General features: G+C 40.7%; 2 protein-coding genes across 6 annotated transcripts in view; one reads left to right on the top strand and one right to left on the bottom strand.

Moving 5' to 3' along the window:
- Nucleotides 1-27607, bottom strand: part of TADA2A (transcriptional adaptor 2A) — a 71228-nt gene that overhangs the window by 16043 nt on the left and 27578 nt on the right. For all 5 annotated transcript variants that reach the window (XM_021674658.2, XM_021674661.2, XM_021674659.2 and 2 more), the window contains 6 exons: nucleotides 26232-26323; nucleotides 23757-23914; nucleotides 21793-21881; nucleotides 19093-19165; nucleotides 4343-4406; nucleotides 1156-1199 (listed from right to left, as the gene is read on the bottom strand). In XM_021674658.2, the coding sequence (XP_021530333.1) occupies nucleotides 1156-1199; nucleotides 4343-4406; nucleotides 19093-19165; nucleotides 21793-21881; nucleotides 23757-23914; nucleotides 26232-26323 (520 nt within the window). The remainder of the gene's footprint in view (nucleotides 1-1155; nucleotides 1200-4342; nucleotides 4407-19092; nucleotides 19166-21792; nucleotides 21882-23756; nucleotides 23915-26231; nucleotides 26324-27607) is intronic.
- Nucleotides 11816-12748, top strand: LOC105712478 (mitochondrial transcription rescue factor 1-like). Its single transcript, XM_064378446.1, has one exon. The coding sequence runs from the start codon at nucleotides 11832-11834 to the stop codon at nucleotides 12510-12512; it is 681 nt and encodes a 226-aa protein (XP_064234516.1). The 5' UTR covers nucleotides 11816-11831; the 3' UTR covers nucleotides 12513-12748.

Genomic DNA, 27607 nt, shown 5'->3' with positions numbered 1-27607 from the left:
ATCAAGGTGGCATTTATTTTAAAAATGACTGTACTTATTTTTATCACCGTCACATAATTTTAAATGTCATTTATTTTGTCTCTCTACAACCATGCAAAATAAAGGTATCACTTTGTTAATTTTTATCTAATTTTTTTTTTTTTTTTTGAGACGGATTCAAGCTCTGTCACCTAGGCTAGAGTGCAGTGGCACGATCTTGGCTCACTGCAACCTCTGCCTCCCCGGTTCAAGTGATTCTCCTGCCTCTGCCTCGCAAGTAGCTGCGATTACAGGCACATGCTACCATGCCTGGCTAATTTTTGTATTTTTAGTAAAGACAGGAGTTTCGCCATGTTGACCAGGCTGGTGTTGAACTTCTCACCTCAGGTGATCCACCCACCTCAACCTCCCAAAGTGCTAGGATTACATGTATAAGCCACCACGCCCGCCTTATCTAAAATATTTTTATGGCCTGAAGATTAAGGTTATGTTATGCTTAACACACAGTTGTAAAACTTGACTCCAGAAAATGATTCATTAATATCCACACTGTAATTACTATACAAAAAGAATTTTAGTACACGTTTTGTTGACTACAGATTAATACTTTTTTTTATTTATTTGTTTATTTTTTTTTTGAGAGGGAGTCTCACTCTGTCGCCCAGGCTGGACTGCAGTGGCACGATCTAGGCTAACTCCAAACTCCACCTCCCGGGTTCAAGTGATTCTCCTGCCTCAGCCTCCCGAGTAGCTGGGATTACAGGCATGTGCCACCACTCCTAGCTAATTTTTTTTTGTACTTTAGTAGAGATGAGGTTTCACTGTGTTAGCCAGGATGGTCTAGATCTCCTGACCTCATGATCTGCCCACCTCAGCCTCCCAAAGTGCTGGGATTACAGGCATGAGCCACTATGCCTGGCCCCAAATTAATACTTTTAAACTTTCACTATGGATCAGAATTGCCCTGAAGACTTTTAAAAATGCAGATGCTGTACCTCTAAACCCAGGGATTCTTACTTGATTAGTCGGGGGTGACAGCGACGCATCAGAATTTTAGATATCTTCGTAGGTGAGACTAATATGCAACTTGGATTAAGAACTACAATACATGATTTATTTAAAAGTATTCAATAATACTGGAAAAACTGTAAGATAAAGAAAACTGCTAATACTTACACTGAAATTTTCTAAGGTTGATTAATCCATGGTCTCTTATAATTCTAGAATGAAAAGCCACAATAATTTGTATATTAGAATTATTTTCACATTTATTAATGCTTTCCACATATAGCTATCATTAGATATCTTAAACACTCTGAGGTAGAATACAGAGGTCCAAAAAAGTCACTCCCACAAACTTCTGCAGGTCAGTGAATCACTAACACAATTTTAGACTCTCAGGGATCACGGGTTTTTCCTCTCCTTGGGCATAGTAGACTCTCAATGACTATTTGCTGACTGAATCAATAAATGAATGAATCACAAATGCTGAAAAACATATCTGTCACTTAAGATGAAACAGAAGGGAGAATCTCTGTCCATGTCATAAAATTAATCTATTCAGCTTGTGGAAATAATTGAGAACAGCCATTTTAGAGAAATCTGCTAACTGTAAAAAGGCACCATGATCACATATTCAACATTTACAACAGTGAATTCACACACTTCGATGCTACTAGAAATAAATATTGTGCATGTTTAATGAAAGGATATCATAAAACAAAAGATTTGATAGCAACATCAACAGCTGAGTTCTACAATATTCTCTAGCTCAAATTGTGTGTTTTAAGCAAAAGAGAATTTAAACCAGGCAGGGTTGTGTCTTGAATCTGATTTATACCAAAGGTATTTGTAACTAGCAATGAAGCTTCTCATAGGAACAACTGGGTATGCTTCTTCAGCACCACATGAAAGCTAACTCCAGACATGCAGAGAGTAAGTTTTACTTTAGATCAGGGGTCCCCAACCCCTGGGCCATTGACCAGTTAGGAACCAGGCCACACAACAGGAGGTGAGCATCTTTATTGCCTGAGCTCTGCCTCCTTTGAGATCAGCGGCAGCATTAGATTCTCACAGGAGCACGATCCCTATAGTGAACTGCTCATGTGAAGGATCTAGTCTGTGTGCTCCTTATGGGAATCTAACCAATGCCTGATGATCTGAAGTGGAACAGTTTCATCCCAAAACCATCCCTGTCCCCCACCATCCATGGAAAAACCGTTTTCCATGAAACCATTCCCGATGCCAAAAAGGTTGAGGACTGCTGCTTTAGATGTCTTAGTTCCTCAAGAGTGCCTCTCGAGTCCCCCTTTTTTTTCCTCCTCCCCTGCTTTTTTTTTTTTTAAAGAGATAGTGTCTTCCTATATTGGCCAGACTAGCCTTGAACTCCTAGGCTCAAGTCATCCTCTCACCTTAGCCTCCCAAGTAGCTGGGACTAGAGGTTCCTGCTACCACACCTGGCTTCTCTCCTTTTTATCGCTGAGATACCACTGTGTCTACAGTTAGTAACACCACAGTAAATACATGCCTACACATATATGCACACACATGTACACTTATACCCTCTGCATATTCTTCTCTGAAACCAACAGGGGTTTGAGATCCATAATTTCTAAGTCTGAATGTATACTTTTTGATATGTTGCAAAGAGAATAATAATCAGTATGCCTGAAACTTGTTGAGAATTTCTTTGAAATTCTTTTAGATGAAAGACTTCTCTTAAAAAAATGAACAGTTAGAACGAGACCATTAAAAAAGGGTAACAGGGCTGGGCACAGTGGCTCATGCCTGTAATCCCAGCACTTTGGGAAGCTGAGGTGGGTGGATCACCTGAGGCCAGGAGTTTGAGACCAGCCTGGCCAACACAGTGAAACCGTGTCTCTCCTAAAAATACACATTAGCCAGGCATGGTGGTATGTGCCTGTAGTCCCAGCTACTTGGGAGGCTGAGGCACGATAATTGCTTGAACCCAGGAGGCAGATGCTGCAGTGAGCTAAGATCACCCCATTGCACTCCAGCCTGAGAGAGTGAGATAAAAATAAGATAAAAAAGTATAACAGGCCAAATGCAGTGGCTCACACCTGTAATTTCAGCACTCTGGGAGGCCAAGGCGGTAGGATGCCTCAAGTCTAGGAGTCCAAGACCAGCCCAGGCAACACTGTGAAACCCCATCTCTAAAAAAAGATTTTAAAATTAGCCAAGTGTGGTGGTGTGCACCTGTAGTCCTAGCTACTTGGCAGGCTGAGGTAGAAAGACTGTTTGAATCCAGGAGTTGGAGACTGCAGTGAGCCATGATAATGCCACTGCACTCCAGTCTGGGTGACAGAGTAAGTGTAAGACTTTAAGAAAAAAAAAAAAAAAAAAAAAAGCCTGGCCATGATGGCTCATGCCTGTAATCCCAGCACTCTGGGAGGCTGAGGGGGATGGATCACATAAGGTAAGAAGTTCAAAACCACCCTGACCAACACGGCAAAATTCTGTCTCTATTAAAAATGCAAAAATTAGCCAGGTGTGGTGGTGCACAACTGCAGTACCAGCTATTCGGGAGACTGAGGCAGGAGAATCACATGAACCCGGGAGGCAGTGAGCTGCGATGACGCCACTGCACTCCAGCCTGGGTGACAGAATGAGACCCCATCTCAAGAAGAAAATTAAAGAAAAAAAAAAAAAAGCAAAGAATGATTCCCAAATATTAAAAAAAAAATGCAACAACTTAATAATGTCTTGATGCCTTTATCTTGTTCTTTCATTTCAAAGAGCCTTAAACAGTAGACCCATATTATTCATTGTTCATCATAACATCAATAAAGGATAAGGACAGAGGATATAAAAATAACACAGGAATTATTATCCTCATTTGAGAGATGGAAAAAATTGAGGTCTAAAGAGGGTAAGAGTCTTCTCCAAGGTCAAAAGATGAGCCCCAGGTGGAGCATTCTCTCATGGGCTATATGTAGTCAATCAGTCAGAGCTGAGGCCAGGACAGTGGCTCATGCCTGCAATCCGAACACTTTGGGGGCTGAGGAGGGAGAATCACTTAAGTCCAGGAATTTGAGACCAGCCTGGTCAACAGAGCAAAATCCCGTTATCTACAAAAAAATTAGCCAGGCATGGTGGCGCACTGCTGTATTCCACATGCTCAAGAGGCTGAGGTGGGAGGATCAGTTAAGCCCAGGAGGTTGAGGATGCAGTGAGCCATGATCGTACCACTGTTCTCCAGCCTGGGCAACAGAGTGAGATCTTGTCTCTCTCTCTCTCTCTCTCTCTCTCTCTCTCTCTCTCTCTCTCACACACACACACACCCCCCCACACCCACACCCATAATCCAAAACTGAAAGGAGGCAGGATGGTTTTTTATACTTACTTTTTTCTTCTTTGTCTCTCCTTTAACCTGGAATGATAGATGTCTACCACAGCCATCTTCAGAGCTATAAATAAATCCACACATATATATATATATATATATATATATATATATATATATAATATAAATAAATAAAACCAAGACAAAAATATATCTTTTACCCAAACTTTGAACCTCATATTGCTGATTACTCCACACTCACTAGTCTAGAAAATTTATCTTCTGGAATAAAAATATTGTAGCATAATTAATTTCTCTATCAGCAAATTATAATAAGGTTATTTTTCCCTATTTATATATTTTATGGCATTACTCAGTAGATTATAATTATGCTTTTGGCAGTCATAAAAATGAATGAGATCGTGTCCTTTCTGCTAGGACATGAATGGAGCTGGAGGCCATTACCCTTAGCAAACTAACACAGAAACAGAAAACCAAATACCACATGTTCTCACTTGTAAGTGGGACCTAAATGAAGAGAACACATGGTCACATAGAAGGGAACAACAGCCACTGGGGCCTATTAGAGGGTGTTGGGTGGGAGGAGGAAGAGGATCCGGAAAAATGAGTACTAGGCTTAATACATGGATGAAATAATCTGTACAACAAACCCTATGACACGTTTACCTATGCAACAAACATGCACACATAACCCTGAATTAACTGTTATGTATCTATTACTATATACAGTAAATGTCTGATCTTCAGTAATACATGTGCTAGAAATTGCATCAATTAGAGTACTCATAACAATGAGTATTAGGCCGGGCATGGTGGCTAATGCCTATAATCCCAACACTTTGGGAAGCTGCAGCGGGCAGATCACCTGAGGTCAGGAGTTCAAGACCAGTCTGGCCAACATGATGAAACCCTGTATGGCGGGTACCTGTAATCCCAACTACTCGGGAGGCTAAGGTGGGAGAATTGCTCGAAGCCGGGAGGCGAGGTTGCAGTGAGCTGAGATCATGCCACAGCACTCCAGCCTGGGCGACAGAGCAAGACTCCATCTCAAAAAAAAAAAAAAAAAAAAATTGGCTGGGCGCGATGGCTCGTGCCTGTAATCCCAGCACTTTGGGATGTTGAGGAGGGTGGATCACTTGAGGTCATGAGTTTGAGATCAGCCTGGCTAATATGGTGAAACTCTATCTTTACCAAAAATACAAATATTAGCTGGGTGTGGTGGCATGCGTCTGTAGTCCCGGCTACCCATGAGGCTGAGGCAGGAGAACCACTTGAACCCAGGAAGCAGAGGTTGCAATGAGCTGAGATCATGCCACAGCACTCCAGCCAGGGTGCTGCAACAAGACTCTGTCTCAAAAAAAATAAAAAATAAAAAATAAAAAAATCAATATTGATCATGGTCATAATTACAGGAGTAAAAGACAATGTCAAGGCAAGACTAACGTGAATAAAGGTACAGTGTAGACATTTTCCCAGAGTAGGAGTTTTCACTTGGGGAGTAGCAACTGTTTAGGATGTAGAGTTTTGCATTCTGTAGTAAAAAGTTCCATCAAGCAGCCTGACCAGTACAAAAGCCTTGCTTGGTTTCCCAGATCCCAATCCTTTCCTGGCTTTAGTCTCATGTTAAAGACACAGGGAATAAGGAGGAAAGAGGCTATAAATAGTAAAAGTTTTAATCAATACAATAGTTCTGGTTCTTTCTTTCCCTAGCCACTCCTTCCATCTTCAGAGCTTCAAAGGGTTCTGTTCTCATTTTTCTTTTTACGCTCGCCTTAGTCCCACAAACTCCTCTACTTCTATGGGTCCAAGTACAATCAAAATACATAATTTCAAACTCAGTATCTTTTTTTTTTAGATGGAGTCTCACTCTGTCACCCAGGCTGGAGTGCAATGGCACGATCTCAGCTCACTGCAACTTCCACCTCCCAGGTTCAAGGGATTCTCCTGCCTCAGCCCCGAGTAGCTGGGACTACAGGTACCCACCACTATGCCCAGCTAATTTTTGTATTTTTAGTAGAGACAGGGTTTCACCATGTTGGTCAGGTTGGTCTCAAACTCCTGACCTGATCTGCCCGCCTCAGCCTCCCAAAGTGCTGGGATTACAGGAGTGAGCCACTGCATCTGGCCTCAGTATCTATTTTTAGCTCCAGTTACTACTGGATATCATTACTCACATGGCCTTCAGTTGCAAACTTCTACCCCTTTCCTATCCCCTAAAACTCCTATATTAGATAACATCATCACAGTAAAGATAGCTGACCAAGACAGAAACCAATCTGGACTCTTCCTCCTTCTCCTCCATAGTAAGTGAGTCTTAGCTATACTGCACTTACCACTTAAATCTCTCAAATTCACCCCTTCATCCCTAATCCTATTCCCTAGCTCAGGCATCTTGTCTCTCCTGTCATCCAGATGCCATCTTGTAAGAGAGGCATCATTATTCACTTACTGACTCCATTCTTGCCTTACACTAACTCAGCCCTTCCACATGGTACTTGAGAAGTATTTTAAAGCACAATGTAATGGTATAATTCCCTTGCTCACAACTCTTCAGTGGCTTCCCATCCACATAAAGTTCAGATTCTTACATGTTATACAAGACTATTTACCACCTTGATTATGCCTACCTTTCCACTCAGTTCTTTTTTTTTTTTCCCATATAGAGTCTTGCTCTGTTGCCCAGGCTGGAGCACAGTGGCACTCGGCTCACTGCAACCTCCACTTCTTGGGTTCAACTGATTCTCCTGCCTCAGTCTCCTGAGTAGCTGGGATTACAGATGTGTACCGCCATGCGAGGCTAATTTTTGTATTTTTAATAGAGACAGGGTTTCACCATGTTGGCCAGGCTTGTCTTGAACTCCTGACCTCAAGTAATCTGCCTGCTTCAGCCTTCCAAAGTGCTGAAATTATAGGCGTGAGTCACTGCACCTGGCCCCATTCTTGTTTCCTATCATTCTCTCATATACCCTATACACCATGCACACAAAAACAAACGGCCCAATATCACACAGCTGTTAAGTACAAAGCAGAGATCCAAACCTAAGCAGTCTGGTTCCAGAGTCTTAAGTAGGAAACACACTGAAACTGTTTAAATGTTTACTTTCTCTGTGTTACTCCTATATTCTAAATCTGACTTAATTGAAAATGAAATGTATATTTTTAAAAACCTCAGAGGCAAAAAACTCCCACAGCCTTTTTATTGCCAGAAGACCTTAGGGTTAAGAAATGAATGCCAGATATTAACAACGCTAGAAGAAAATATGAGTAATGCAAAACTTAGCACTATGCTACATTAAACCTTTCTTTTCACCTATGGATTCTGAAAGCACCTTGAGATTTAATGATTGCAATAGATTCTGACATTGTCTTAATAATTTATCAATTAAGCTTTGTGTAAGTTGAGCACTTGGTGTTTTTTGTTTAAATTATTGCATGTATTTATAGAAGAGGCTCTAAAGCACAATATAACCTACCATGTATCCTCTGAAAAAATAAAATAAGTTATTCAAATGTTAGGTAATATAATTTATACTTTTTTATAGTCCAATCTTTATTTAAGAATCTGATCTGCCAACTTGGTGTTTTCTACCAACTGGGGAGCTGACACTTTCACAGGCTTCACAATCTTTTGTGTAGATGCTGCCTTTGTGGGTGCCTTAGAAGCAACCATTGCGGTCTTTTCAGATGTTAACTTTGCCTTTTTTGCTTCGTTAGCAGCCCTGCTAGCTTGTTCTCATTGAGCCTTTTTAACTTCAGGTTTCTCATTCTCTTTGGCCATTATATTAGCAAGAGATGCACCAGTAATGGCCCTCTGGAATTTGACTGCTCAGCAGGTTCTTTTCTTTTGAATTTCTTCCAAGTGTCCCTTTTTTGTGCTTTTTTCCATAGAGGACAATCCAGTTTATCTGCTGAGGATTCCTCTTAGAAAGGAATGCCTTCAGCCAGGTGCAGTGGCTCATGCCTGTAATCCCAGCACTCTGGGAGGCCAACGTGGGTAGATCACCTGTCAGGAGTTCAAGAACAGTCTGGCCAACATCCTGAAACTGTCTCTACTAAAAATACAAAAAATTAGCTGGGTGTGGTGGCGGACACCTGTAATCCCAGCTACTTGGGAGGCTGAGGCAGGAGAATCACTTGAACCCAGGAGGCGGAGGTTGCAGTGAGCTGAGATTGTACCAGCCTGGTCAACAAGAACGAAACTCTGTCTCAAAAAAAAAAAAAAAAAATCAGTTCTTTCAAGGTAGTAAGCTTCAATCCAAAATAGAGCCTAGAGCCTCTGGAATGCTGGTTAACTCTGAACAGTAATACAATCTCATTCCTCATCCAAAGAATGTGAGATCCAAGTTCCAGTTTAGCCCGTGAGGGCAACCAGTCGACACATATTTACATATTCTTCTACAGTAAGTTTTAAACCATATTTTCAAATAAAATCTTATTTGGAACAGACAAGTCAGATCTGCTCTAGCTGAACTCCTTCTGCCTGTTCTAGCTTCAGCTGCCTTTTCCAGAAGTGGTCCCTGAAGGTACCTCCATAGAACAATTGGAAGCCACACTTCTGCTGGAACTAAATTTTAGGGTAGAAAAAAAGTGGGACCCATCAAGTAAGAGAACAGAACACAATGGCTCATTAGAATCAATCATTTATTACATGAAAGCAAACAAAAATTGAGCAATGTACAATCCTGATGCACTGTTAATATAATAACCCTGATAAGATCATAGAAATAAATTCTGATACCCCATACTGACTCATTACTGTGCATCTTACTGCTCCCTGGCCTTAAGATATTCTCTCTCTTTTTTTTTTTTTCCTCTTTCTCTATCTCTACATCTCATCTGCAGGATATTCTTAGACTGGAAAGTTCAATACCAAAATCTTACATGCTGGGCTATGAGCAGATGTCCTATATATATGCATGTAACTTCAATCACTGGGAGATGTCCAGGAGCACTTTATCCAGGCCATTCTCCCTTGGGTCTGAGATAAAAATAACCTAACTCCTAGCTGGATAATCTGAAGAGGTGAGGAAATGCAGTATTTTAAAGTTTAAGCATAAAAAAGAAAAATCAACTACCATGGATTCTTTTTGTTCATTCCTAACAAGTTCAAATATTTAAACAACATTGGTTTACCTTTCCTTATAACTGCCCACAAACTAAAAATAATTCAACACTGTCAGGTCCAAGATTTAAAGCAACAATTTTCTTTTTTTTTTTTGAGACAAAGTCTTGCTTTGTTGCCAGGTGCAAGGCTAGAGTGCAATGGCATGATCTCGGCTCACTGCAACCTCCGCCTCCTGGATTCAAGCAATTCTCCTGCTTCAGTCTCCCGAGTAGCTGGGACTACAGGCACACGCCACCATGTCCAACTAATTTTTTTGTATTTTTAGTAGAGATGGAGTTTCACCATGTTGGCCAGGATGGTCTCGATCTCTTGACCTCATGATCCGCCCTCCTTGGCCTCCCAAAGTGCTGGGATTACAGGCTTGAGCCACCGCGCCCAGCCAAGGAAACAGTTTTCAAACTTTATTTTTTTTTTTTAAGACAGAGTCTTGTTCTGTCACCCAGGCTGGAGTGCAGTGGAGTGATCTTGGCTCACTGCAACCTCCACCTCCCGGAGCAATTCTCCTGCATCAGCCTCCTGAGTAGCTGGGATTACAGGAGCACATCACCACGCCTGGCTAATTTTTATATTTTTAGTAGAGATGGGGTTTCACCATGTTGGTCAGGCTGGTCTCGAATTCCTGACATCCTGATCCGCCCGCCTCAGCCTCCCAAAGTGCTGGGATTACAGGTGTAAGCTACCATTTCCAGCCTCAAACTCTTTTTAGGTAGCAGAACTCTTTCTACAAATGAAATATTTCTTGATTTATAGAGCTGTTACATGTAAGAGTCCAGATAACACAGAATGCCTATTCCCGTCATTGTATTGTAACACAGCTGCTGTGGAATGATGGGCTTTAGAACACTATGTTGGTGGAGATGCACTTTAAAGCCTATGTGCTACAAGTGGTGGGTAGGAAGAAAAAGGAGAGGTAGTGCCTCTGACATACAGTATAACCAAATGCAAGTTTTATAGTGGACTCTATCTATCTCTTAAGACAAAGAAAAGAATAGGAAGTCAACAGTTCAAGGCAGAAAGGGAAACAAATATAATGACAGCTAAAACACACAGAGTATTTATCTATTTCAGGATCTTGTTTTTTTTTAGATGGAGTCTCACTCTGTTGCCTAGGCTGGAGTGCACTGGCACAATCTCAGCTCACTGCAACCTCTGCCTCCCAAGGTTCAAGCAATTCTCCCGCCTCAGCCTCTCAAGTAGCTGGGATTACAAGTGCCTGCCACCAGGCCCAGCTAATTTTTGTATTTTTAGTAGACACGGGGTTTCGTCATGTTGGTCAGGCTGGTCTGCAACTCCTGACCTCAAGTGATCTGCCCAAGTTGGCCTCCCGAAGTGCTGGGAATACAGGCGTGAGCTACCGCACCTGGCCGTATTTCAGGAACCCCTGATCTCACTTATCTACCCTGTAAGATGAATTTAATAGGAAAGAAATGTCTTGGAGAGCCAGTAAAATTACTACTAATTTTAACAAAACATTTTTGTGATTTTTTTTATTTTTTATTTTTGAAACAGAGTTTCACTCTTGTTGCCCAGGCTGGAGTGCAACAGCACAGTCTCTGCTCACTGCAACCTCTCCCAGGTTCAAGTAATTCTCCTTCCCTGGCCTCCCAAGTAGCTGGGATTACAGGTGCCCGCCACCACACCCAGCTAATATTTGTATTTCTACTAGAGATGCAGTTTCACCATGTTGGCCAGGCCGATCTCGAACTCCTGACCTCAGGGGATCTGCCCATTTCAGCCCCCCAAAGCGCTGTGATTACATGCATGAGTCACTGTGCCAGGCCCATTTCTGTGATTTTTGTAAGACACAACATGCGATGTTGTTTCCTGAGATTTGTGTGGGAGTGATTTAATTTTTTAAAAAGCCCAGGTATGGTGACTCACACCTGTAATCCCAGCACTTTGAGACACCGAGGTGGGTGGATGGCTTGAGCTCAGGAGTTCGATAGTAGCCTGGGCAACACAGTCAAACCCTGTCTCAACAAAAATGAACCAAAAAATTAGCCAGACATGGTAGTGCGTGCCTGTAAGTCCCAGCCACTTGGGAAGCTGAGGTGGAAGGATCACTTGAGCCCAGGAGGCAGAGACTGCAGTAAGTTGAGATCACACCACTGCACTCCAACCTGAGCTACAGAGGGACCCCCATCTCAAAAAAAAAAAAAGGGCCTGTAACCCCAGCACTTTGGAAGGCTGAGGTGGAAGAATTGCTTGAGGCCAGGAGTTTTAAGACCAGCCTGGGCAACACACTGAGATTCTGTCTCTACAAAAACAATTTTTTTTTTCAGAGCTAAGGTTTTATTTTGGACCAAAAAAAAAAAGAAAGGCAATTGAACTGTTTTGAAGCCGAAGGGCATGGGTAAAGGGGGTCCCCAGGCAGTGAACTCCCTGCAGGTGGGTTAGGGAGGGATGAAAGGCTCTGACATACAGGTTATAAATGCCATGGCTATGACTAGTGTCAAGCTGCTTGCTGGTGTTTTAAGAAAGCCAGACGCCTGGATTGGACTCTGGGGTGTTCTCCGAGGGACACCTTTGTCATACAAACTCTGTACTTCCTGGAATCGATACTTGTATTTGTCTAGTACCAAGTTACATGCACCAAATTATAAAACACCTTTCCATATTTTCTCCCTGAGACTCCCAGGGCTTTTAATATCTCCAGAATATATTTTTCCATTTTCCATAAGACTCAAAAGTAATATAAGCTCTAAACAATCTACTAAAAAGTCTCTGCAAAAAGATGATGAAGAGGACTCTGATGAAGAAAGCGATCATGAGGAGATGACCGAGCAGGAAGAGGAGCTTGAGGATGACCCTACTAAACTCAAAGACTATAAAGCCGTGGAAAAAGCAGTGCAGTCTTTTTGGTATGATGTTGTCCTGATGACGGGCCTAGATATTGGGAGGAACAAAGTGGAAGATGCATTCTACAAAGGGGAACTCAGACTGAATGAGGAAAAATTATGGAAGAAAAGCAGAATAGTCAAAGTGGGAGATACACTGGATCTTCTCATTGGAGAGGATAAATGTCTGAGGAGAAGACTGAAAGTGAAAAATACAGAGTGGTGGTACGATGGTGGAAAAATTTAAAGTTGCCTAAGAAGAGAAAGTCTAAATAAATGGATTGCTTTTTAGCAATAAAGCTGCTTTCTAGTGGCAGAGGAAGGGGTCAACTGAGAAAGAGGACATTTTTATGAAAATAAAGTTAAGTGTTTGTGGGGGAAATTTTTTTTTTTTTTTTAATAAATTAGCCAGGTGTGGTGGCATGTCCTAGCTACTTGCAAGGCTAAGGCAGGAGGATCATTTGAGCCTAGGAATTCAAGGCTGCAGTAAGCTAAAGACTGTACTACTGCATTCCAGCCTGGGCAACAGAATGAGACTCTATTTCTTTAAAAAAAAAAAAGCCTCTAAATAAATACTGCTGATAATTGATACTACAGTTTGATCATTTCAGTAGTTTAAACTTGTACAACTGGCTCTGGAGAACAAAAGGAGGAAAAGAAACACACAGAAGCAAATGGGAGGAGAACTGGAATTCTCCCAGAGAAAAAATCATATTTGAAGCTATCTCTGAGCATACTCAGATAGTAGCAACTGATTACAAGATCTTAGCTGTATGAATAACCTAGGGAGGACCACAGCACAGCAGGCAGAACAGAAATGAGAAAGTAGAATCTATAAAAATGAGAATTATTGGTTCAGTCTACCTAAAGCAGCTGGAAGCTGCAGTATAAGCTGGCAAACAGAGAACCAGAGATCATTAAAAACAAACAAACCAAAACCATCTATAACCTGTCCATTGATACAAGGCCCCTGAAATCTCAGCTTTGGGGGAAGCATAGTCTCCCTGTGATTACACTGGAGAATGATTAAGTTTCCAAACGGCTAGCCTTAAAATATTTCAAGAAGTGGGCAGAAGTCAGAGGCAGCTCCTTCCCACTGCAATGTATTTCTAACATTGTTCAAAATAGCTAACAACATGTTTCTGTTTTCTTGACAGAAGGCACTTACTGCTTGCTTGGCAAGAAAACCAACTCAGAGGCCTTAACTGCAGGGAGGCCAATCAAAATCCCTACTGCAACCAAACAAGTAGAAACCTGTGACACAGGTATTCCCCGAAGCAACACTTTTTAAAAGTCATTTTACCCCAAGCTTTTGGCCAAGATACACACAAATAAGTTTGGGAAGGGAAGATCATGCAATCTAATGTCTAAAGTCAGCAGCTAGGAAGCATTAGGCCAAGCTTATCCAACTCACAGCTCGTGGGTCACATGCAGCTCAGGATGGCTTTGAATGTAGCCCAATACAAATTTGTAAACTTTCTTAAGACATTATGAGGTTTTTTGTTTTTTCTTAGTTCATCAGCTATCATTAATGTATGTTATGTGTGGTCCAGGACAATTTTTCTTCTTCCAATGTGGGCCAGGGAAGACAAAAAGATTGGACACACCTACATTAGGCAAATTACTTAACTTCTTTGTGCATTTCCCTAAATGTAAAACAGGAAAATACCTATTCCTCAGAAATGTGTTGAAACTATAGAAGATAATAAATGTGAAACCTCACAAAAAAGAAACAGCAACAAACATTCAAGGTTGAGCCTGGGCAACACAGTGAAACCTTGTCTCTACAAAAAAAATTTAAAAATTAGCCAGGTGTGATGGTGCATGCTTGTGGTCCCAGCTACTCAGGAGGTGGAGGTGGGAGGATAGTTTGAGCCCAAAAGGCCGAGGCTGCAGTGAGCCATAATTGTGCCACTGCAATCCAGCCTAGGCAACAAAGCAAGACCCTGTCTCACAAAATAAATAAATAAATAAATAAATAAATAAATAAATAAATAAATAAATAAAGGTTGTAAAGACAGTTAAGTATTGTACAGTATATTCAGAACACAGACTTGGGGATGACTCTACCTCTTGCTGGCAGTATGATTCCAGGCAAGTTATCTGACCTTTCCATGCTTCAATGTCCTCATCTGTAAAATGAGGATAATAATAGTAATACCCAACTCATAAGGTTTTGTGAGGATTAAATGACTTAATATATATAAAGGGCTTAGAATGGTAACTGACAAATAGTGAATGCTATATGTATTAGCAATTATTATTAATAGCATTCATGTCTGAAATATCCTATGTATAAAACAGTGAAATCACTATCAAGTGAAAGGAACTGCCACAGACCAGGCTGGATTTCTGATCTACTAATTGTTAAAGGATTTAAAGGCTAATAATATGCACCAAAGAAACACAATTTGAAAAACACAGTGGGAGATGAAGGGGCTCACGGATCCACACCTAGGAGAGAAAACTTGCTGAAATAACCTTTCCAGACAGAGGGAGAGTAAACTACTGTAAACTGTACTAATGTGCAACCCTGAGAAGTACCGAAAACAGACCCAGCACATAGGAGGAGCTCATCGTATCTCTTGCTTACCTGGATTATGGGACAACGATGACTCAGAAGACACTATAACCAGAATTTTAGGATCTTGACAAACTCGGGGAAAGAGTACTCCAAAATTTAGGAAAGATTTTTTTTTTTTTTTTTTGAGACAGAGTCTTGCTCTGTTGCCCAGGCTAGAGTGCAGTGGTGCGATCTTGGCTCACTGCAACCTCCGTTTCCTGGGTTCAAGCAGTTCTCTGCCTCAGCCTCCCAAGTAGCTGGGATTACAGGTGTCCACCACCACACCCATCTAATTTTTTGTATTTTTAGTGGAGACGGGGTTTCACCATCTTGGTCAAGCTGGTCTTGAACTCCTGACCTCGTGATTCACCCACCTCGGCCTCCCAAAGTGCTGGGATTACAGGCATAAGCCACTGCACCTGGCCATTTAGGAAGGATTTTTACAAGTGAAAGGAGATAGGGAAAGAGATGGCAGCAAGAAGGAACTACACTAAGCCTGTGCATTGAGATCTCACAACATACATAAAACAAGAGAGTTCTAAGATGGAAGTCTTCTGTATCTCTCTTTCTGAACCAAAAATTTCTGCTTCTTTCAATAAAATATGAGTAAACACCAATTAGGGATCATGGAACTTCCTTTTTCCCATGGATACTGCTTCACTTGCAGTATCCATCTGAAATACTTCTGGTATGGTTGCAATACAATTAATTATCCCTCCATTGTGTCCCAGGACTCTCTAATGAACCATGCAAACCAAATTTATTAAACAAATTCCATGATTCAAGGCAAAAATCTTTGTGTGGGTGAGGAAAAGGTCTTGGTGGCATCAGCTGATATTCTGGATAGGTTTTAAATATAAAACCCAGCTACACAGTCTGCAACCTTCTAGTAGTTCTAAAGCAGGGACCATAAAAAGAATGTTGTTAACGCTCAGTAATGTTAAGAGCATAATGGTATAATGGAATGGTAATAACACCAATCTGAATTATGTACCATCTTTCATTAGAGACATTTACACTCTGACTAATTAGTGTCACTTCTTCTTTAATGGCAGAGGACACAAAGAAATAGCAAGCAAGATTCCAAGGACTTACTCATGATTACACAGTGACTCAGAAGCAAGCCTGAGACTGAATCAGTGTCCTGATTTCCACAAAATCTGTGCCCCTCTCTCTGTTCCAGGTGTGCTTATAAAGCTCTTTTTCATTCCTTCCTGAATTTCCTTGGGCTCCTAGTGCACTTTACTGAGTGTTCTGGGAGAGAGAGCTCAGGGACAATGTGCCCCTGGACATAGTAATGCTGCCACAGGAGCTACTATAAGAACTCAGAGCTGTAAACAAAGTACCTCTCTGTGGCATGAGCAAGTCATTCCTTTGATCTGTAGTGCTGACAAGGTTCTTTAAAATGTTATAATCTTTTTTATTGTTTAGAGGTGGAGGGGAGGGTCTCACTTTGTTGTCTAGGCTGATCTTGAACTCCTGGGCTCAAAAAATCCTCCTGCTTTGGCCTCCCAAAGTGTTAGGATTACACGTGTGAGCCACTATACCCAAATCTAAAGTATTACCATCTTTTTAAAAGCATTGATTTAGGACCAGACACGGTGGCTCACACCTGTAATCCTAGCACTTTGGGAGGCCAAGGTGGGCAAATCAGTTGAGGCCAGGAGTTTGAGACCAGCCTTGCAAACATGGCAAAACCCACCTCTACTAAAAATATAAAAATTAGCTGGGCATGGCGGCGCATGCCTGTAATCCCAGCTATGCCAGAGGCTGAGGCACGAGAATCACTTGAGCCAGGGAGGCAGAGGTTGCAATGAGCCGAGATCATGCTACTGCGCTCCAGCCTGGGTGACACAGTCAGACTCTGTCTCAAAAAGAATAAATAAAAAATAAAAACACTCATCTAAACATCTTATAGTTTACTATGGAGGAGGGGGGAAAGAATTATTATTTATGTTGTGTTAAAGCTACTATGTATAAAGATTAATGTTTCAGTTCCAGTTCAAATGAAAATCAATAATTTACAGGACTATGGAAACTTCAGGGAGAATATAAATACCTTAAGTATGCTATGGGTTTGAAAAGCTAATGAACTATAAATTGCTAATCAATCAATTGCTTCTGTTTTTTTTTAATCCCCACTTAATTACAAAAAGGACCCCAAGTGCACTGGAAGGAACTGCAAGCCCTGCTCCCACAAAGAACAAAATTAAATACTGACCATCACTAGTTTTCTTAATAATGTTGAGAAGTATGAATGAATACCTGGATTAGGCTCTAGAGAAGTGATCCAGCCATTATTAACATTATAGATGTTGACTTAAAAAATTTGTAAAAAAATAAATATATAAGTAAAAATAAAAAACAGAAGAGGAGGAGGAAAAACAGTAATAAAATTTAAAAAATTTGTTTTAAGGGTTTTTTTTTTTTTTAGAGACAGGGTGTCATTGTGTTGTCCAGACTGGTCATGAATTCCCAGCCTCAAGAGATCATCCAGCCTCGGCCTCCCAAAGTGCTGGGATTACAGGTGTGAGCCACCATGCTCAGCCAAAAATTTAGTATTTTCAAACAGTATCTAAAAGAATGACATTTATGAAGCTGCCCCTTTTGCATAGAGTAGTCTGTCTTTCTATAAGAAAGATACAAGCCAGAAAACAGTACCATTTTAATTAAAGCTGGTGTGTATGAGGAGAAATACTGAATGGCAGTCTGCATACTACCTTCAAAGGAAACACCACAAGAGGCGAGAAAAGACAACATGAGTCACTGGGATTGAAAAGAAGAGACTGACATGGAAGGCTGAACAAATACAATGGATTTAGTGAATGCTAAAGTAGTTTGCTTTCAAGCTTTCCTCTTTTAGTTCAATCTGCATCACTCTGACTTTCCTTAAAGCTGTGTGGGAGAAGAGGAGGAATAAAATTTTGCAGAAAAAAAAAAGCATTGCTCAAGAAATGTGTAGAGAAAAATTTCTTAAGGTGAAATTTTTTATAAGGACTACTTCTTTATCTTAGATCTGGTAAAACAAATATCCAGGTAGCTCTTCTATGGAGAGAAAAGAATCAAGTTCCCCTTCTAGGGAGTGTACCAGTTCATGCAACATGAAAACTTGATTTATAATTTAAAAAGCATTCTACTTTATGTCCTGCCTGGGATGTAAATTTAACAGAAATAATGATGCTGTTGGGGAAATACAGATTCCAACAGAGCATTACTGATCTGCATCATATTCAATTCTGAACTAAAATTAAAAAAAAAAAAAAGGATTGGGGATTATCATGTAGTATTAGTATATATTAGTATGTAGTTTACTAAAAATGGAAAGAAGGAAAAAAGAGACTCAAAGTCTAACCATCTACTCTTAACAGCCCTGTGGCATTCACCACTTAAGTTTTAGGAAAAGAGTTAACATAAACCCTTAGAGGGCTAATCAAAGATTAGAATTCAGCAGTATTGGGGCAGGCATGGTGGCTCACGCCTGTAATCCCAGCACTTTGGGAAGCCAAGGTGAGCAGATCACTTGAGGTTAGGAGTTTGAGACCAGCCTGGCCAACACGGCAAAACCCCATCTCTAATAAAAATACAAAAATTAGTTGGGTGTGGCAGCAGACACCTGTAATCCCAGCTACTAGGGAAGCTGAGGCAGGAGAATCTCTTGAACCTGGGAGGCAGAGGTTGCAGTGAGCCAGAGGTTGCAGTGAGCCGAGATTGAGCCACTGCACTGCAGCCTGGATGACAGAGTGAGACTCTGTCTCAAAAAGGAAAAAAAAAAAAGAATTCAGCAGTGTTGAAAATTCAACAGTCCTGAGAAACAAGAAATCCCCCATTTGAGCCTAAAAACTCTTGAGAAATTTCCATTCTTTTCCTTGCTATGGGAAATTTGGGGTAATAAAATATAGTGAACATTTAATATTAGCAGTTGCTACTGAAGTCTCAAGAATTCAAACTGATTCCCCTCCTTCTAAGAAGGCAAGTGAGGGCCATTTAACCAATTACCTTAGTGTAGACTTAGATAAAAGAACAATCACAAAGTCCAATGGGTATTTCCAACTACTATTATATGCTTAATATTTTTACCCTCATCATAAATTTTATTCACTGTGGTCAAAATCCAACAACAGAGTAAGTTCAGCAACTTAACCACTAGATTTTAAATTCTGTAAGGGAAGGGGATATGTTTTATTCAACCTTTAATTCCTAGCACCCAAGACAGTGTCATCACATAGTTGGTGCTCAATAAACATTTGACAAAGTAAACTGTTACCATGTAAAATGTCCGAGTCATCTTCAACAAAATCAATGTCTCTCAAGTCCCATTCTGCATAATTGTCAAATTCCTGTTTGGAGGAACAAAAAAATACCCACCCCAAACCCATCAGCTTTGATTAATGTCTTTATAGTAGACATGCTTTAGAAGTAAACAGAAAATACATAAGCAAACACTTGTTAAAAAAGACTAAATAGGCCAGGCACGGTGGCTCACGCCTGTAATCCCAGCACTTTGGGAGGCCGAAGCAGGAAGACTGCAAGGTCAGGAGTTCGAGACCAGCCTGACCAACATGGTAAAACCCCAACTGTACTACAACTACAAAAATTAGTCGGTCATGTTGGCACACACCTGTAATCCCAGCTACTCAGGAGGCAAAGGCAGAATAATCCCTTGAACCCGGGAGGTGGAGGTTGCAGTGAGCCAAAACAGCACCACTTCACTCCAGCCTGGTGACAGAGTGAGACTTCGTCACCCAAAAAAACTAAATAGGGTAAAAGGCCACAATATGGACACAGGTAATAGGAAGTCATGGGAAAAATCTAAGAGGCTTACAAGCAGTAGTGACAAGAAAAAATTGGAATAGTTATGAGTTTAGGAATAAAGCTAAACATATTGCTCTAAAAACTAAAATTAGTCTGAGCCAGGCACAGTGGCATGCACCTGTAATCCCAGCTACTCAGCAGGTATAGGTGGAAAGATCACTCGAGACCAGGAGTTCAAGACTGCCTAGAAAATAGAGCAAGATCCTGTCTCCGAAAGAAAGAAAGTCAGTTCATTCCTCAGAATATTTAACTTGATTAGACTTTTAAGTATTCAGTTAAGAAAACTGTATTTAATGATCTACCTTTTATCTTTCGAGGGGTCTGTTTATTCAGTAATACTACTCATACAGTTCAATGGGTAGATTTGTTCATATTCTATTCAATGAGTATAATGCATAGGTATAGAGTCTACAGGGCAGTTCTTACAGTATTACTGGCCATGAACAAAATGCTGACCTGGGTGTCATGAGCAAAATTGCCTGTAGTTTGCTAAACTTTCAAGTTATCTTCAAGATCTTGGACTACTTTTTTTTTTTGGAGACAGGGTCTCACTCTGTCACTCAGGCTGGAGTGCAGTGGTGTGATCTTGGTTCACTGCAGCCTCAAACCCCCAGGCTCAAGTGATCCTCTTGCCTTAGCCTCTCAAGCAGTTGGGCCTACAGGCATGTGCCACCATACCCAGGTAATTTTTGGTTTTGGGTTTTTTTTTTGTAGAATCGCAGTTTTGCCATGTTGCCCAGGCTGGTATCAAACTCTTGAGCTCAAGCAGTCCGCCTGCCTCAGCCTCCCAAAGTGCTGGGATTTACAGGTGTAAGCCACCGCACTTGGCCAAACTATCTTTCAAGTTGTGAATTAGATGATAAATCAAGAGACTTGTGGCTACATTCACATGACTTTTAATTTCATGGCTGAGTAAGGAACATACAGTTTTTATACACATTCATCATTCTTTATATACCTGTGGATATACGACAGGAGTCAGTAAACTACTATCCAGTCTACTGCCTGTTGTTGTACATAAAGTTTTACTGGAACACAGGCATACTCATTTTTCTTGTATTATCCCATGCTGCTTTAGCACAACGATAACAAAGTGTAGTTACAACAGCAACTTTATAGCATACAAAACCTAAAATACTTACTATCTGGCCTTAAATAAAAAAAAGTCTGCCAACCCCTGATACAGTACCATCTTGACAGCCCCTAGATGTACAAGAACCAGACTACAGAAATTTCATACCTAAGAAGTGGAAGCCAGCACTGATGCAACTTAAGAAATGGGTTTTCTCGGTTTTTTTTGTTTGTTTGTTTGTTTGTTTTTTGGAGACAGGGTCTTGCTCTGTTGTCTAGGGTGCAGTTTAGTGGAATGATCACCGCACCACTCACTGCAGCCTCAACCTCCCAGGCTCAAGTGATCCTGCCATCTCAGCCTCCCAAGTAGTTGGGACTACAGGCATGCACCACCATGCCAAGTTAATTTTTTATTTGTAGAGACAGGGTCTTACTATGTTGCCCACACTGGTCTCGAACTCCTGGACTCAAGCAATCCTCCATTCTCAGCTCCCAAAGTGTTGGGATTACAGGTGTGAGCCACTGTGCTGTGCCCAGCCAGAAACAGGGTTTTTTAAATTTTGTTTTGTTTTGAGATGGAGTCTCACTCTGTCGCCTGGCTGGATTGCAGTGGCCACAATCTCGGCTTACTGCAACCTCTGCCTCCTGCGTTCAGGTGATTCTCCTGCCTCAGCCTCCCGAGTAGTTAGGACTACAGGCATGCACTATCACATCTAGCAAATTCTTGTATTTTTAGTAGAGACGGGGTTTCACCATGTTGGCCAGGATAGTCTCGATCTCTTGATCTCATAAACTGCCCTCCTCGGCCTCCCAAAGTGCTGGGATTACAGGCATGAGCCACCATGGCTGGCCCAGAAACAGGTTTTTTGTTTAAAGAACTTTTACTGTTCCATATGTGAAAATGTTTACAAATGAGAAAAGGCACTCACATAAGAAAATGTGGCTGTCTAAAGGCCCTATAAATTATAGTACTTTGAAAAAAATCTCCTTTTGGTTGTATGGAATCTATGGTGAGACAGAAGGCTCATGAGAAATAAAAACAAGTTTTTCCTACTTTGTGCTAAAAACACATTTCTCCTACCTCAATGAAATCTGCTCGAGCTGGCATGTATCCGGCCATGTCCCGAGAAAGCAAGGAGTCAAAGGTAGGTCGGGGAGGGTCATCTGTAGCTGGAAGAATTTAGAAGTTTTCTGAGTTAACTAATACAATATTGGCATGAAAAAAATGACATTAAAAAAGTCCAATAACAAATAAAATTTAAAATGGTTTTTCTAAAAGGAAAAGTGAAAAAGATTAAGTATTATGGGAACAGATTTTTTGAAAAGAAAAACTAAGACACAGGCAATCCTTTAAGTAAATATAGAGAAATTTCTTCTGATTTCTGTTTTCCTAAAATGAAAGGAAACCATGACTTTTTTCTTTTAATATTACAGAACCTAAATATTTACCCTGTTAGCTTCAGCTCCCTTCCCCCTTAGGACTAATCTCAATTTACAAAACTCATCCAACTGAGAGGCAAAAAGGAAAAAAAAAAAAAACCCAAAGGGAGTAAAAAAACAAACACTAGAATTGGAAGTTAGCTTGAATTAAGTCCCAGCTGTAACACACACTGGTCCCATGACCCTGCACAAACTAACCTTTCTGAATTGGTTTCCTAGTGTGTAAAACAAAAGCACTTGCTCTGCCCATCTCACTGGGTTGCTGTTGGGAAACAAATGGTCTAATGGATTTGAGAACAAAATGCTAACATCAAAGTGCTATCCGAATAGGAGGTGTCAGCTGGGCATGGCTCACACGTGTAATCCCAGCACTTTGGGAGGCTGAGGTGGGCAGATCACCTGAGGTCAGGAGTTTGAGACCAGCCTAGTTAACATGGCAAAACACTGTCTCTACTAAAAACACAAAAAATTAGCCAGCTGTGATGGCATGCACCTGTGGTACCAGCTATTCAGGAGGCTGAGGCACAAGAATTGCTTGAACCCAGAAGGTGGAGGTTGCAGTGAGTAGAGGTTGCACTCACTGCAACCTCTCAAAAAAAAAAAAGGGAGGTATCACCAGCCTTTAAGTTAGTCAACTATAAAACTGTTTCTAGAGGGTATGAGGAAAGAGAAAAGGGAAGGGAAACCATTCTTATCTCATTACTTGTGCCCTGGGAGTCATTCAGGAAAGATGGTCATTTATAATTCATCGTGTTTTTGGTTATATTTTATTAAGAGACCCACTGGTCCCAGAGGCACATGAGAGTAAAAAGTTCGCCATCACTGCCACAACCACGTGAACAAAAATAACAAATTGCTTCTTGGGAGCAACACTGGGGCAATTAATAATAATGAGTCAAATACTGAATTCTCTAAGCAACTCATATGTATGATTATAAACTCTTCAAAGGGATTACAAAAAAAACTTGTACTCACAACAGCATAGAAACAATATTCCCTTTTTGACATCTTATTTTACAAAAGAAAGCACTGACATTAACTGGTATGTTCAAAGGACTCACGGTACGTGGAACTACACATTGGCTTCAAGCACCTTGATGTCCTATATAGAACTCTTGACCCTTAGAATACGTTCCTTCCTTGCCACATTATGATCCTGATTCTTTTTTCTTTTTGAGATGGAGTTTCACTGTCACCCAGGCTGGAGTGCAGTGGCGTGATCTTGGCTCACTGCAACCTCCGCCTCCCTAGTTCAAGTGATTCTCCTGCCTCAGTCTCCTGAGTAGCTAGGATTACAGTTGTGTGCTACCATGCCCGGCTAACTTTTAGACTTTTAGTACAGACAGGGTTTCGCCATGTTGGCCAGGCAGGTCTTGAACTCCTGACCTCAAGTGATCCACCTGCCTTGGCCTCCCAAAGTGCTGGGATTACAGGCATGTGCCACTGCGCCAGGCCAATCCTGACTCTTAATAGTTGCCATACTAACTCCTCCTATCTTCCATGATATCATTAATTGTCCAAGTCATCAAATCACTGTTTATCTGCTACCAAAACAAGGCCCAAGGATGAGCTAAGTGTCTCTTATCAAGATAGGGAGGCACTTACAGTGAAATGGAATGGCTGTGTCAGCAGTTTTTGCTTCCTCTGCTTGTTTCAGGTTCAGCAGGGTAGATGCAAACAGAGGGTTATTGATGAAATGCTTCATATAGTGCTTCTCACACTCCTCCTTGGTCTTGGTGCACATTTGATTGGCTACATCCTGCCTAGAGGATTGTTAGGAAAAAGAAGAGAAGAAAGTAGTACTCTCATGTATACATAATAATAAAAGCATCATTTGCTCTTTCAATATTTTAAGTCATATCCATATAATGACTGCACTCTGCTATTTCTAAACTGGTATAATGAAGGTATCAGCAGAACAATGAGACAAATATAAGCCTAGATTGCTGTAATCTGAGGTTCCAAATCCTGCTAGTCTGAGACACAGAAATAATGACTAAGAAGTCCTTTCCTTTCCACTTAAAGAAAGATGACAGGAAAATCTGTAAATTCTCCTGTGAGCTAGGCCCTAGAGAAATAATTGCTGTAAATAATAAGAAGTGACTTCAGAACATTCAAAATATACAGAAATAAAATTTTATTTTGCATAATATTTTATGGTTTACAAAACACTCATGTAAACATTTCTTTACTAGTGCTGTAAGATACCAGACACTGAGCTAGAAATATTCACAACAGAATTTAAGTTAAACCTAGTATTAAATTTGTGGTATGGGTATTGTTATTAACTCAATTTCAAAGAAGAAAAAATTAGGTCCAAGAGAATTAATAAACTTGTTTAAGAATCTGGCCAGGCACGGTGGTGCACACCTGTTATCCCAGCACTTTGGGAGGCCAAGATGAGAGGATGGCTTGAACCCAGGAGTTCAAGACCAGCCTGGGCAACGTGGCAAAATCTTATCTCAACAAAAAATACAAAAATTAGCTGGGGATGGTTGCACATGCCTGTAGTCCCAGCTACTCGGAAGCCTGAGTGGGGAGCATCAACTTGAGCCCAGAAGGTCGAAGATGCAGTGAGTCGAGATCATGCCCTGTACTCCAGCCTGAGTGATAAAGCAAGATCTTGTATTTAAATAATAAAAAAATTTTAAAATTAGCTGAGTATAGTGGCACACATCTATTGTTCCAACTTCTTGGGAGTCTGAGGAGAGAAGATCCCTTGAGCCCAGGAGTTCAGGGTTACAGTGAGCTGTGATCGCACCACTGCATTTCAGACTGGATGATAAAGTGAGACTGTCTCAATTAAAAAAAAAAAAAAAAGCCCTGACTTGAGCCAAGGTAATGGAGAGGTAGAGGTGGAAGTCTTCTCCTCAAGGTCTCTTTTCCACAGTACTTCACTTGTCCTTCCCTAAGGCTTCACTGTATTCTGTTTTGTGTACTTCAATCACTTGTACAGATATTTTGAGTCCCCTGCTAAACTATAAGCTTCCTGAAGGCAGGATGCATCTCATAATTCTTAGCTCTAGCCCACTCGCTGCCAAATTTAGTGCCTTACCCACAGTGGGTAGAGAAGCTGTGTATTTTTTGTGTTCTTTGTTAAGAGAGGAGGACAGACAGAGAAGATTCGCCTATTTTAGAGATGATGGTAAGCAAAATTTTAAAAACTAGGCCAAAGATGACTAGCAAGCTCCTCACAAGTGATTACTCTTCTACCTCCTTTGGTATTCCTCGTTGTACACAATATTTTATGATGCTTAATAAATACAGAATGAATACAAGCAAAATGTGAACTAAATTCAGGTCTCCTTTTTCAGGTCCTTAGACTTCAGGGAGGCAGCAGAGTTTATTCTGATGAACACCAAGAAAGATTATATACACTATCAAGTCAGGACAGGGAGGACCTAATTAAGAGTCCTTCAATAATAAGCTATGCAATTATGAGAAATCATTTCAACCCCCTAGGCTTCAGATAATATGTGAACAAAATATATTCAATAATGCCTCCACTATCTAGTTCATAAAATAAAATCATCCATATGAAAGTGTTCCCAAAGGTAAAAATTAAAGTGGTGGTATCATTATTAAATAGTGCTGCCCCCTAGGGCAACAGCAATGAGTGCTGTTCAATTCAGCCAGTCTTGGACTAAGGCAGGAAAGCTAAAAACACAGAATGTTATCAGAAAGTCTGTGAAACTTGAATCTTAGGTATGACCATCTAGCTAAAGTCCAATTCACTTAAATGACTAGGGCATCTATAACCAACAAAAATGCACAAAATCAGAAGGGAGCAATAACTAACGAAACTAAACTTCCCTACTATTCAGAAAGGAATAATCAATCTTTCCATAGATGATACATCGAAAGTGGTTCAGTTATGGACCACTAAACATCCCATATTCTTGTGACACATTTTGGCACTGGAAAAATAAGGTACAAAGGGGACAAACTTGTCTCTAAATCATGGGTTGATAAGAAAGCAATATATACTTTCTCTTCCTGAGGTTCATTCCTCTACTCTTCAACAACAGCTTCTTTTCTGAGCCCACTAGGGCAGGACAACTCTTAACACGAAGTTCTTACCAATTTCCAAAGCCACAGTCCATCACAGCTTCTAAAAGGGCCATTTCTTCTTGAGCAGTCCAGCTGGGATCAAGGACAGGAAAATCTGAAGTCTAAGGAGAAAAAAGTTTTGCTTAAGGACAGAGATAAAAATGGAATCTAGGGGCCAGGCATGGTGGCTCATGCCTATAATCCCAGCACTTTGGAAGGCCCAGGCGGGCAGATTACTTGAGGTCAGGAGTTCGAGACCAATCTGGCCAATATGGTGAAACCTCATCTCTACTAAAAATAAAAAACTTAGTCGGGCATGTAGTCCCAGCTACTTGGGAGGCTGAGGCAGGAGAATCGCTTGAACCCGGGAAACAGAGGGTGCAGTCAGCTAAGATTGTACCATTGCACTTCAGCCTGGGCATCGCAGCGAGACTCCATCTCAAAATTAAAAACAAGAAAGGAATCTAGGAACCTCAACTGTAATACTAGTTTATAGTTGAATGATGAGAGATACCTAAAGTACGTTCTTATTAGTTGTCCACCTCCCCTACCCATTTCCACCATTAGCTAGAAGGGCCTCCATATCACCTATAAATGCCATGCAATTCATGCAGATATATATACATTTTTAAACTTAACACAGAGGTAGAGATAAATATTTTAGTATGTTCCCATTTAGCTAAGAAAGAGGAAAATACAAATATGTATGTTATTTTTTTAAAATGGAAGAATAAACCACACATTTTTTTTAAAAAAGGTTACCTATGGGGAGGAAGAAAGAGAACAGGGTAGAAAGAAGAGGGATAGAAGCCAGACTTTTCTGATTATTTCTTGCTTGTAGATTTGACTTTAAAAACATAAATAGTGTAATATTAAACTTTAGGCTGGGCTCAGTGGCTCATGCCTCTAATCCCAGCACTTTGGGAGGCCAAGGCAGGTGGATCTCCTGAGGTCTGGAGTTCAAGAAGAGGCTGGCCAACCCCATTTCTACTAAAAATACAAAAATTAGCCAGGTGTGCTGGCACACACCTGTAGTCCCAGCTACTTGGGAGGCTGAGGCAGAACTGCTTGAACCCCAGAAGATGGAGGTTGCAGCGAGCCAAGATTGTACCACTGCCCTCCAGCACGGGCAACAGAGCAAGACTCTGTCCCAAAAAATAAAAATAAAAATAAATTTCAAAATCTTAAGAATAAAATGCAAATGTAACAAACTTAGAAATCAATTTGAAGGCATAAACACACAGAAAGGAACTATTTCAAGTGATTTTTGAAACACTAATTTTACTAAATATCTCTAAGTAGGATACACCTCAAAAACAAAAGAAATTGCCAAATCTTAAATCATTCTTTAGTACTGACAGTTATTTTGAGATTACTTTATGTGTATATGTTATGAGGTAAATCAA

This window comes from Aotus nancymaae, unplaced genomic scaffold (assembly GCF_030222135.1).
Source record: "Aotus nancymaae isolate 86718 unplaced genomic scaffold, 86718_ANA_hifiasm-v0.15.2.pri h1tg000018l, whole genome shotgun sequence".
NCBI lineage: Eukaryota > Metazoa > Chordata > Mammalia > Primates > Aotidae > Aotus > Aotus nancymaae.
This window is presented reverse-complemented; position numbering and strand designations above follow the sequence as displayed.